General features: G+C 37.7%; 1 protein-coding gene across 1 annotated transcript in view; it reads right to left on the bottom strand.

The window, feature by feature from the left end:
* pik3c2a (phosphatidylinositol-4-phosphate 3-kinase, catalytic subunit type 2 alpha) overlaps positions 1 to 12932 on the bottom strand; it is a 42515-nt gene that overhangs the window by 16079 nt on the left and 13504 nt on the right. Inside the window, exons 5-15 of the mRNA XM_077194464.1 lie at positions 8198 to 8318; positions 6456 to 6567; positions 6275 to 6354; positions 6078 to 6141; positions 5820 to 5966; positions 5368 to 5407; positions 4517 to 4736; positions 1806 to 1928; positions 1522 to 1689; positions 1028 to 1136; positions 787 to 929 (exon numbers count right to left, since the gene is read on the bottom strand). Of these exons, the coding sequence (XP_077050579.1) occupies positions 787 to 929; positions 1028 to 1136; positions 1522 to 1689; positions 1806 to 1928; positions 4517 to 4736; positions 5368 to 5407; positions 5820 to 5966; positions 6078 to 6141; positions 6275 to 6354; positions 6456 to 6567; positions 8198 to 8318 (1327 nt within the window). The remainder of the gene's footprint in view (positions 1 to 786; positions 930 to 1027; positions 1137 to 1521; positions 1690 to 1805; positions 1929 to 4516; positions 4737 to 5367; positions 5408 to 5819; positions 5967 to 6077; positions 6142 to 6274; positions 6355 to 6455; positions 6568 to 8197; positions 8319 to 12932) is intronic.

The raw sequence follows: 12932 nt of genomic DNA, 5'->3' as shown, positions 1-12932 counted from the left end.
AATGATGTCAATGTCTACTTAAACAGAAGTTTTTAATATTCAGAGAAGCTCAAAATTACTTCATTCTCAATTAAATTAAAACCCATAAATAAGATAAGCAAGCTGAAGGGGATCCATATAATTTGAGTAACTAGGCGGAACAGATTAAATTACATTATGCTCTCAAAGACTCTTTTATCCTGCATATCTGAAATCATGTTCAGTTCATCTGCTACTTAGGCCGTGTGTCCACCAAAGCGTTTTTAGCCAGCTGAAAACGCTAGATGCTCTGCTGAAAACGCCTAGCTGTGGGCGCTTGAGAGCATTTGGCAGCGCTGCGTTTTTTCAGTTGAGACGATTCGTTGCTATGATACAGAATATCCGCAGCACAGTTTACTTGTAACTGATTTCGTAGATAATTTGTTTATTTATTTTTCATCCATTTTGTTCGGTTAGCTCTGCTGGTTGATGTCGTTGTACAGAAAGAATGTTGTGACAGTTGGTCGGTGTGATATTTGTCCCGCCTTCATGGCGTCCAAAAAACACGGCGCTCCCATTGAAAACAATTGGAATTTTACGCCAACTGCGTGAAAAAACGCTTTGGTGGACACACGGCCTTAGGCTTATTACGAAGCTTCTGATGCTCAAACAAGACAGGAAACATGTGCCACTTTACCAAAAGCCAAAATCAAATCATGCAACCTAACACTACCTAAAACCTTACCATTACTCTTTTGCAAGCACTGGCATTTCCTTCATGAAATGCAAATTTACTTTCATTCAATGAGACTTTGGATGCAAACGTACCCAAAAGCAGATGCTCGTGCACACAGCTTTTCTATCTCACTTCGATCGGCTGGATCAAGTGGCTCTAGGGACTGAGAGTCTGGACAGTCGTTCTCCTGAGGACCAACATAGAGCACGTCCACCGCTGGACAGGGGAAGTCAACCTGTGCATGGTCAGACAATGATATTTAAGTGTCAGTCAATGTCAGTGAAGAGCAACTGACTCGAGAAGAGATGGGAAAAAAAGGGCAAATGAAAGAACCTGCAGTATGATCCTCTCAGCAGAACTCTTCCCCTTGCCTCCAGCTCCTGGCTGAAGGGCTTGAGGAAATGTCCACAAACTCAGCAGCTTACTACCTCTAGACAGCACCCTGAAACAACAAAAAAGTCATACCGGTGACTTACTGGTGGTGGTTGAGGAGAGATCCCCTGATATGATTGTAAAGCGATTGGGGTGTGCAGTAGTACATATGAAAGCGCTATATAAATGCCTCATTCATTCATTCACTCTCAAAGCAACTACTCCAAAAAATGACAATTTATTTTCCATTACTTTCAATGTGGTCTTAAATTCATCAACACAGTACAGGTATCCCATTTTCATGTTGTGCTGTCATATTCAAATTGCCATATTTACAAGAATCTGACTGTTCTTTTTATTTTTGTCAAACTTGTAATTTGAAATGTCATCCTTTTACGAAAGCTTCATCTTCCACTTTGTGAGTGTGTTTATATGAAGTACTGTTTATGACTTGCCTCCTGAAATCAAACAAAGGCATGGACACTTTTCCCAAAAGCTCTGGACCCTTCCGTTGCTTGTTGGAATCCGGCGAGTTGTTTGCGTTCTGATTGAGGACCCCGTAGAGAGAAAGACTCAACATGGCCTCCAGTGGTAACAGCGCCACTGAAATAGGGAAGTTTATCCTAAAGAAACAGAGGAAGTCGTCACCAACAGCAGAACTGGCAGCAATCCTGCTGATTTAATTCTAGAAATTGCAGGAAGTAGCATGCCAGCATGTTTAAGAGGCATTAACACTAACAATTCATCCCATTTGATGTGGTAGAAGAAACTCTTGTACGTTCCCACTTTTTTGGACTGGACAGGCTTGAAAAGATTCCTGTTGTTGTGGGTCAGTGCACACATCAGGTAGTATTTTTCAAAACTGGAAAAGAGGAAGGACAAATTACTCTACGTCACGGAAAGGGAAGAAAACATGGGCTTGTATTCATCAATTGCCAACTGCATAATTTGACTGAATATGATAGAAATAATGAAAACATGCAAACTATTGTTCGAAAACTAATTTATAGCCATTTTTTGATTATTTTTTGTGTGCAATTCACACACAAATGGTTTTTAAATATACACATTCAAACACTTATTTGAAATATCTTTCAAATGATGGCAGAGAGCCTCCGTTTTTTTAACACGGACAAAGTTCAAATATTTATAGGATTATAGATGTCACATGAATACATATTTTAAAACTCTTTTGGTGTGGGGCCTGGGGAAATATTTCATACTGCTATAAATAGGCTCCATGATGAAGCACTGTGGCAGAGAGTATCCTCTGGGGAAAAATCAATAACAAATAAAATTCTCCCTCAAGAGAATTGTATCAAAATACAGAACTTTGACCTTCTCTACCTCCAAACACACCACACCCCAGTTGCTCTGTCCAGCTCTGCCAGCTCACACTGTTCTGTATGGAAATCACTAGTCAAGTCTATTTCGGCCATGGCAGATAAGTGCTGCTGTTGGAGTGGAGAGGAGATACATAAACAAGCTAGAGATGACACAAAGCCCAAAACAGCTTAATTCCCTTCCACCTCAAAAGACTTCAATAAACTAGTATTCAACAAAATTTCACAAGAAAGACAAAGAAACTGCCTCGGTGATATATCAAATATTCGTATATATTATGCATACACAGATGAGCCGAAGGTCCTGTAGGTTGTCAGGTGGAGCCACCGTGGATCAAACTGGTTGGTCCAACACATCCCACAGATGCTCAATTGGATTGAAATCTGGGGAATTGAGGCCAGGGAAACACCTTGAACTCTTCAAGGCGACCTTCATCCACTGCTTTAAGGTCCAGGCCCGATGCACGTGTGCCCATTGAATTCAACGGTGGACATCGGTCATCATAGACACTCGGATTGGTCTGCAGCTACGCAGTTAAACGCAGCAGAGTGTGATGAACTGAACTGTGTGATGTGACACATTCCTTCCATAACCATCATTTTTGGGACTTGTGCCACAGACCTTCTGTTGGCTCGGTCCGGACCAGACGGGATAGCCTTTGTTGCCCTCGTGCATCGATGAGGCTTGGTCGCCCAAAACCCTGATAGTGGTTTGTGGTTTGTCCCTCCTCGGACACTGTTGGTAAATTCTCACCACTGCTGACCGAGAGCAACACACAAGCCTTGCTCTGACCCAGTTGCCTTGTCATAACAATTAAGCCCTTGTCAAAGTCGCTCAGATCTTTATTCATACCCATTTCTTCTGCATCCTACTTGTTGATTACGAGATCTGATTGTTTGTTTACCATCTTATCTCCTAACAAGGCCACATATTAAGCTCTGGGTAGATGTTCAACAATATTTGCTTCACCTCTGACTGGTCATGATGCTTTGGCTCATCAGTGCATATAGCTACACACACAGTTTTATTCAAAAGTTTGGGGTCTTTTTTGCTCACAAAGGCTAAATATTTTAAAATTAAAAATACAGAATAAAACTATTAGAATTTAAAATAATGTTTTAATATATTTTAAAATGTAATTTATTTCTTATGATCCTGAAAATTCAGCTTTACCATCACTAATTTCACATGATTCTTAAGAAATCCTTCTAGTATGCTGATTTTGTGGAAAAGCAAAAAATAAAATGTATTCTTATAAATGTTGAAAACTTCTTGTGCTGATTAATATTTTGTAGAAACTGTAATGAATTTCAGGATTTTCTGATGAATAGAAAGTAAAAAAAGAACAGAATTTATTTGAAATAGAAATCTTTTGTAAAATTATAAAAATGTTTTTTTTCCATCACTTTTGATTAATTTAATGCTTCAATGCTGAATAAAAGCATTAACTCTTAAAAAATACTGTTGCTCCTTTTGATTAATTTTTGTGAATCAACAAAAATTAAAAATCACCATTTTAAGCCATTTTAGAACAAATGCATAAGCATAAAAATATATACTGAATGTCAAAAGGAGGACAAATATTTAGCTGCCCTGTACAGCTATAGTAATATGAGATCATCATTGCCCCCAGAATCTTCATTATCCGAGGACACAATCCTCATTCCATACAACATTTTTTATATGTGGCCTTAAGTGTTTCAAAAGAATGTTGATTAAAATTATTTGTAGTGAACGTGAATAATGTGATTCTGTGCTCTCCAAGTTGGGTTAAATGTATAATGGTACAGAGAGCACCGACCCAAAATTACTCAAATTATCTAGAAGGATATAACAGTGTAATGAATATGGATTAGGGCAGTCCTTTGAAAGTACTAGAGAAGTTTACTTTGGCTGCGAGTTTGTTATGCAGAGTCATTATCAGTCTGAAGTGAATTAAACAGCGTTTATTACTTATTTAGAATGAGACTGAATGCGCCCAAGCAGAAAGAGTAAATGGATTTCACTTGAACTCCATTTGTTTGTATTATTAAAGTATCACGTTAATATTTAGACCAGGTTCAAAAACCCTCATATTTTATGCGCTAAAAGGGACAGCGTGCTCACCTGCTGACCCAGGAAGCAGGAATGCCATGAACAGCAAACAGAGTGAACTGCAGATGCTCTGTGGTGCCCGAGGCCTCTCTGCTGTCCCTGCCGTCCTCCATGTGCTCTTCCATCGTGCAATCAGGAGTAGTCGGGCAGAAAGACTGCAGGTAGAGTTTAGTGAGCTCATACACAGCATCTGTTAGTGATGTTAAACTCTCCTCCACTGGGCTTACGCCACCTGGAGGAATACAAGAAGCAGAATATTGGATAGGTGAACAAGAAACTGCACATCCTAAAACTTATGGGGAAATTCACATTCATGTAAATAACAGTTTGTTAAAGAGGAAAAGCATTGTTTTGCTCCCAAAAGGTAGTCTTGAAGTCCCGAAAAAAGAAAAAGAAAAGTTTTACATTTCTGCACCACTTGTGTCACCACAGTGAAGCACAAAAATAATGACTCTTTTCAAACTGGTTTCTCTCACTGTGTACCATTAGTCAAGTAAAAAAGATCCTATCTCAAATTTATGTTATTGGTTGAGTCAATGTTACACAACCAAGCTGGTCAGAATACTCAAATAAACAGAGCAGTTTAATAATAAAAAATATATTATAAATATATTATAAATGTAAGATAGTTCAATTTGGTTTTGAAAGTGGATTGAATCATGAGAAATAAAACAACAGAGCAAAGTTCTGATAGCACCTCAGAGTCATAGTGTTTACACTTGCTTGTAGATGCAAGCAAGTAGATGATTGCTTGTAGATGACTGCATATCAGGTATTAGGACAAAGTATTTTAATACTGAAAAAATTACACACTTCACCTTTTAAGAGAAGGACATTGAGATGTTTTTAGGAGATGAGCTTACCATTAGCTGAACCTGCAGAAGACGAACCTGTGGCACCAGCCTGCAAAACATGCATATGCAAACAGAAAAAAAAAAAAACTTAATAAGGGCTTAAAATTGTAGTGCTTTATATTAGGTATTTATTTGTTAAATAACAGTAGTAGACAGTATTGGGAAAAATTAAATAAATAAATACACACTAATAATTTAATTAAACACTTTTAGATACAATATTTATTAGATCTCAAAATGAATATCCTTTTTTCATACTATATATTATAAGGTTCTGATGCCTACATTTACCTTTACCATTTAAAACAACTGGTTTTAGTATTTACTTTCTTTTCTTTTTTTTTTACTTTTTACAAATGAGTACAGAATTGTAACATCAGCCATTGATCAACAATCAGTGATGAGTATTAGCTACAATTTTAATATTGTGCATTGCCACTTTACACTGAAGCTTCTCTGACCTCTGGAGAACATGTTCTAGGAAGGTTGACAGAGCGCTTGAGCCTCTTGATGGCATCAGTGATGGCTGGTGTCTCAACCTCATCCAGAGTACAGCACAGATTTTTAACTGACTGAACCACATTGTCCACTGTTTTATACTGGGTGCTCTAGTGAGAGAGAGAATTAAAGTCAGAGATTAAAAAGAAACTGAAATAATTACAATAAATGATTAGATTCCTCTGTAAAAAAAAAATAAAAAAATTTACAAAACAAGTTACCTCATTTTGAAGGCAGACACTGACTTGCTTATGATAGCCTTCTAGGTATTCAGCAAGACCCTTTCTATAGAAGAAAAAAAAAAAAACATGCAAAGGAATGAGAGAAATCAACAGGCACAATCAGGGACTTCAAAGGCCACCCGTGTCTTTCCTGGCCTTTAGAAGAGGCAGTAGATAAGATGCAGAACATTCCTAACCTTGTGACCGCCTCTTTAAACGGCCTCTCCACTAGGCCAAGGTATTTCTCCAAGTCGATGGGGGAGATGTCATCTTCTGCCTGTAGAGAACATATTTATCTATTAAATATATCCGTTTAAAACTTGTGAAGATAGTAGTGCAGTGAACAACTAGTTTATCTAGCCTTTGTAAGCGTCTTACCGTTCGGGCTAGATCTCGTCTCATTGTGTTAAGGAAAAGGAGCTGTAGTTTGATCTCCGTTTCCCATTTCCTGCAGTTCTGCACATACTCATGACTGCCCAGACTGTGTTTACTGGAAGATAATGTTAAAGATGCTTTAGACATGGACCAGAGCCAAAGTATCAAAAACCAACTGAATCAATGAGTAACGGCGTAATCTCAACTTTACATAACTATAATACAATTGATCAAAAGCGACAGTAAAAATAATTACATTTCAAATAAATGCTGTTCTTTTAAACATTCTATTTATTGAAGAATATACATGTATATTTTTAATTACATTTTCCACAAAAAAATTAAGCAGCACTGATAACGGTTTTCCCCAATGATAATACGAAATCAACATATATTATGTATACATAACATTATATAGTATTATAGTATAGTATAGTATTAAAGTATAGTATAATAAATATATTGTAGTATATACTGTATACATATACAGTGCTGGTTAGAATTATTTGCCCCCTTGGTAAATATGATCAATGATGGCTGTAAAAAATAAATCTGTATTGTTAATCCTTTTGATATTTTCTTTTGTTTAAATTAGCAAAAATCTAACCTTTCATTGAAGTAAAATAATTGAAAGTGGGGGGGACATCACATTATGAAATAAATGTTTTTCTCCAAAACGCATTAATTTGCCCCCTTTTATTAAATTTGGAGTTTGGAGAACACCTGACAAGAGATCAGAGTCCATTCCTCCATACAGAATCTCTCCAGATCCTTCAGATTCTGCAGAAAATTAGGCCCACAGCATTAAAGATACAGCAGAATATTTTATTTTACACATCAGGTATTTTTTTATCCCTGTTTGCACCAAACCCATCTGAAGTGTTTGCTGCCAAAAAAGCTTTTTTTTTTTTGTTTCATTCTATTCATCTATTGTCAGGTGTTCTCCAAACTCATCAGGCATTATAGGAGAACACTCAGAGCTGTTATCTTGGAAAAAAGGAGGTTGCAGAAAGTATTTAATAAAAGAGGGCAAATAATTGTTCCCAATATGTTTTGGAGAAAGATATTTATTTCATAATGTGATATCTCCCCCCCCCCCCCCCCCCCCCCCCCCCACCCCCCACTTTCAATTCTTTTACTTCAATAAAAGGTTAGAGTTGTGCATTTTAAAAAAATAAAATATCAAAAGGATAAACAATACAGATTTATTTTTTATAGCCCTCTTTGATCATACTTACCAAGAGGGCAAATAATTCTGACCAGCACTGTATATACAAAGTTTTATTGGATGACTGTTTTGGAACACTAGAACAGGGTAATTTTTAATAATCACAACATTTCAACCAGGGTCAAATGAGGACAAAGCCAGCATTGAACCAGGAATAGGGGAACTATAACATAACGAGAAACTAAATGAAGACTTTCAAAATTCTGCAATGATAACAGGAATAACATGAGACACCCACATCTAGGGGAGGATACCTTGTATTAAAGGCTCAAATTATTCCCAGTACTTGGAAGGGATTTGTTTTTGCCCATTCCCTCTGTTCCTTATTAGGGCAGACTAACCCTCCCCAGCACTGTTGGGTCTGCTCTTCCAATGGTGTGGGTAAAAAGAAAACATTTCTCTAGCAAAATAAAAGCAAAATAGCCCAGTTCTCAAGGAATGTTGGCAGGGGACTTGTGTATCCAATATGGTAGAATGCCTGCAAAAAGGAACGAGAACCGATAAAGGGAGGACTCACTTCTGTAGAACCTCCTCCTGTCCGCAGACCTTGAGAACGTAACTGCTCATGTCCACTTGGTTCAGGTCATCATGGACCCAACACAAAGCCTGCATTATAAGCAGTTCAACTGCAGAACTCACTGGGGAAAGAAACAGTAAACATGAAGGAGAAAGCCACACATGCAATAGAAGTCTAGTGGCGTCTAATGGTTTGGACTACACTAACTTTCATTGTATGGACAAAACATTCCTCAAAATATCTTCTTTTATGTTGCACAGAAGAAAGTCATACAGGCTTGGAATAAAATGAGGGGGAATATTGAGTAAACAATGTCAGAATTGTCATTTTTGGTAAATTTTCCATTTACATTTATTGAGGACCACCGCAGGTGTCATCTGCTACGTATTGCAAAAAATGAATAATGAAATGGCCAATATGATGATCTTTTACCAAGCTTGCACTGGTGTGGACTATTACCCAACAGTTCATGCACCATGTTGACTGTGGACAGCATGGACTGAACATTTGGAACAAGACCCAAGAACTTAATGGGAACCTCTTCAGGTTTATTTAGATGGAAAACCACAATAAGAGATTGGTGCGAAATGGATTTGGCATGAGAAATTTCACTTGATCAGAGCAAAAATCTGACACCCAACATGTTGTTCGTGGTCACCCCAGGCTGCAGCAATAACAGGGCCCACACCCCTCCTTGGAATGATCCTTTTCAAGCTCAAGCCTAGGGCTGGATTACAGTAAGTCAGCCTTGCCTGGCCTGGACTCTGAGTCTGCTCTGTTTTTCAAGCCTAAAGGTCTGATGGTCATGCCTAATTGGTGGTGGATTTGTGGTTGCTTTCAGGGGTTGTGGGATACCTCTGCCATCCTCTTTTCGTGGTACTGCAGCAACACACATGGTGCTGGAATGTCAGGAGAGTATAGTTGGTCTAAAATGGTGGGATCTTTAAGGCCATAAGGAAGCCATGGAAAAAAGCTGAGAGGCAGAAAGTAGAAGGTCACAAATCCATAAATCCATATACGTACAAGTATACTGCCGAATATGTAAATAAAACTAAATTTCTAATGAAAAGCTTTGTCAAAAGATATAAAACTGAGACACTTGGGCTATGTTAAGACTGTTAGTCAAAATCAGATTATTTGTGTATCAGATTGGAATCTGATCTAAAATTACTGCTGTCCACACGGTGTGTCACAACTGTTCAGATCCGATTTGTGTTTCCATGCTGCGCTTTCGTTTTCCGGAATATCTGCATTGGTTTCTATGGCAATGGCAATACGTAGGAATACGCCAAAAACAACAACAAAAACCACAACATGGACGGGTTTGCAATAGAGATGTTGTCTCTAACATTTTACAACATGGAAATGTGTAGCCGCGCGCTGGACAACTCTGCGTCTTCTGAGGCAGCGACAGAAACGTAGGAGCCTGGTATTAGCGGCTTTATTCCGCACTGTCGTCTTCGCCGGTTTCAAAACGTGTCCTTTATATTTTCATATCCTGCTAGTTGTTAAACTTTGCAACAACACAAGGGGTCGACCGATATGTAATTTTCAGGGCCGATGCCGATACCAATTATTACAGATCAAGTAAGACCGATAACCGATATTTTGAACCGATATATAGCCTATGTCTGGTGTAAAAATGTAAATTAATGTCAAAATTAATAAAAACAAAGTGTTTTGACAAATACTTTCTTTGAATGATTTTAAACATATCTTTGAATCTGAAAACTGTTATTAATAATAATAATAACCTAAAAAGTGCAGGAAGCACCCAGCAGCATTCTGTAAATATTTTGTACAACTCTATTTTAATGTTTAAATTACATTTTTGTAATCAAAAAGAATTTCTAATTAATTGAAATCATCAAACTTATTCAATTTATTTACAGTTTAACCAAAATTAAATTTTTAGGGCCCTAAGAAAAGACAAACTTTTATTTTGACGGGTTGCCGTGGAGATTTTTGAGTTTCTGTGCGTTTATGATATGACGATAGCTTTTCTCAGTTGAAGCATTAAAAAGCTCATGAAGTGACTAAGCGGCTCTGGAGATGATGTTTATGCAGTCATGTACTCATATAATGATGCTGCTGAGGCTGAAAACAGCGCAAGTGTCACGCGTGCTCCAGTGTGTGTGTGTGTGTGGTAAATTAAATCACGTGTCTGCTCCATTCATTTAGAGACATGCAGGATTCATGAACGCGGTTTGAAAATCGATTTGATTTGTACTGACCTGCTTTTTGTTAATTCATCAAAAAGTTCCGTGACATTCCGCTTTATACAGTAAATTCCATTTTTATGACTGGTTTCCGCGATTCGGTCCGTGTTTTCTGCATCGCGGAGATCACAGGCTCTGTTATATTGAGGTGTTTTGCAACTTCAGTGTAGTAATTTATTGCTTCTTCAGCAAAGTCTGCTGCTGCCTTAACGATGAGAAACAACTGATGCGTGATCAGTGCAGCAGCTCCAGTCTGCAAGTGCTTTCGGTGTGAGTGCAAAACTTTCAGTGCATTCAGCTTTCCGCGTTGATTGGCTGGACTCGTGACTCTTAACAAATCCGATGTGCGGGGACATTAGTCTAGTCTACAGAATGGTGAGTTCCGACAGAGGTGGTTGCGTCAGAGCCAAATATAGCGCATTTCAAAATTAAATTATTTTCTAGGCCAGTGTTTCCCAAACGGGGTGCCGCGGCACCCTGGGGTGCCTTCAGGCGAGAGCAGGGGTGCCGTGTAAAAACTCCATTAAACATTTTAAAATTGCTAAAATGTGTAAAAAAATAAAATAAAAAAAATGTATCATCAATCTCGCATCGTCGGAAGCGTCTAATAACAACAAATAATGCACACAAATTTATAATAAAAAATGCAAATCATAAGTTTTCTGCGTTCGTTGAATTGCGGGGGTTCCGCATGATTTCATTCTCGTGCTTCATTCCCAGCGTCCACACATAAAGCTGCCTCTTTTTCATGGCTTGTTACGCTTACGGTCAAATACACACGAAACAATTTCACAACGTCCGTCTTGCCGCATATTCACAAACACATCGGTTATGTCCGTGCTGCTGTCAACGGTAACGCGTGCGATTAATGTTTTTCAGTTTTACGCGTTAAAAAATATTTAAACACAATTAACGCAGCATCCGTTTTTTCTGTCATCCTTTGGCTAGCCTTACATTATATAATCACGTTCTTATTCATGCAAATGCTTTTAAACCATGCAACCGCGAAAAGACAAAAGAGAACGCGCTGTCTGTGAATGTCCTGCTGACACAGGACGACGCGCATCGCGTGCCAGAATCGACTTCTCTTTCGTGCTTGAACGAATAATAACACACAGTTATGCCAAAATTTCCGTTTTGTTGAGTATCCTCATGAGAGCAGTCTTAAATTAGTTAAAATCTTAAATTAGAGTTGTGAGAAGATGGGACGCGTGTGAGATAATCAAGTGCAGCAGTGACAACAGAATCAAAGAACAGGTAACAGAGAAAATTACTCACTGCTCTTGACTAAAGAACGCTTTTAGCTTTAATAAGGATTCATCTATATTTAATTTATTATTTATGCAGTGAAGACTGTAAAGTGTTTGATAACTTTATTCAATTTCTGTGTATTTCCTGACATCAGTAGCAGTATTGGTATCAGTGATACTGGGCTTCATTCATAAAAAAGATGCCATTAAACAATTATTTAAAATATACTGTCTTTATGTTGTTTATACATTAATTTGGAGATTAACTGTGAAATTATTACATTATAAAATATATTAAAAACAAGCTATCTTGTGCAATTATAATTAAATTATCCCAATATAAAAACACAAATAGGCCTACACTGAGTGAGCAAACATTTAGGTGAGATTTCCAATGGTAATTGAGCAATGTTTTGCTGAATTATGAATAAAAGCCTTAATTAAATATGTCATTATGTAAAGTGATCTCTGCAGAAGAAATTAATGATTTCCTAGACTTTAAATGGATGGACAAAAAAATTGATAATATTAAAAAATATCTATATGACAGTAGGCCTATATACGGCAGTTATTCCCTGTGGTATTGAAAATCAATACATTTCAAGGTATAGTATCAAAGTAGTATCGTGACAACACTAGTGTAGGGTGCCACACATTTTTTTAAATTTTCAAAGGGTGCCTCGACTGAAAAACGTTTGGGAAACACTGTTCTAGGCAAATTGGTTTTGAAAATGGCCGATACCGATAACCATAAAAATGCTTAATATCGGCGCCGATAATCGGTCGACTGACAACATAGCATTGTTTCTGTAGCGACTTTTGGCATGTTTCCTATAACAACGTCTCACGTTCTGCGTTTTAAATGGCGTGAGAAAGTCACATAAACAAGTCACATTATCCAGAAATGCGATTTCAAACCATATATGAATGTAGCTCGAAATGCATTTTTAAAAATCGCATATCATGTGATTTTTTGCCGTTCACCTAGCTAAATCTGATTGGATTTCAATCAGATATAAATCAGATAAGAACTGACAGTCACATCGTAGCCTAAATCACTGTTTATCCTTCATATTCCACACATGCAAACCCTGTGCACCTCCTGTTTCATTTGCCTTGTTTTCATGCCAAGTATGTCTGGAATTGCTAACTTTACTAATCTTACACACAGCAGAGCATTTCCCTCCACTTAAACAAACCAAGGAAAACCTCAAAAACCTCTTTATCCTCTTTGAAGTTTCAGACAGTCAGCCTTGACATGCAAAG

The sequence above is a fragment of the Siphateles boraxobius genome, unplaced genomic scaffold (assembly GCF_051911475.1).
Source record: "Siphateles boraxobius isolate OS27281-9 unplaced genomic scaffold, OSU_SipBor_1 32, whole genome shotgun sequence".
In the NCBI taxonomy this organism is placed as follows: domain Eukaryota; kingdom Metazoa; phylum Chordata; class Actinopteri; order Cypriniformes; family Leuciscidae; genus Siphateles; species Siphateles boraxobius.
This window is presented reverse-complemented; position numbering and strand designations above follow the sequence as displayed.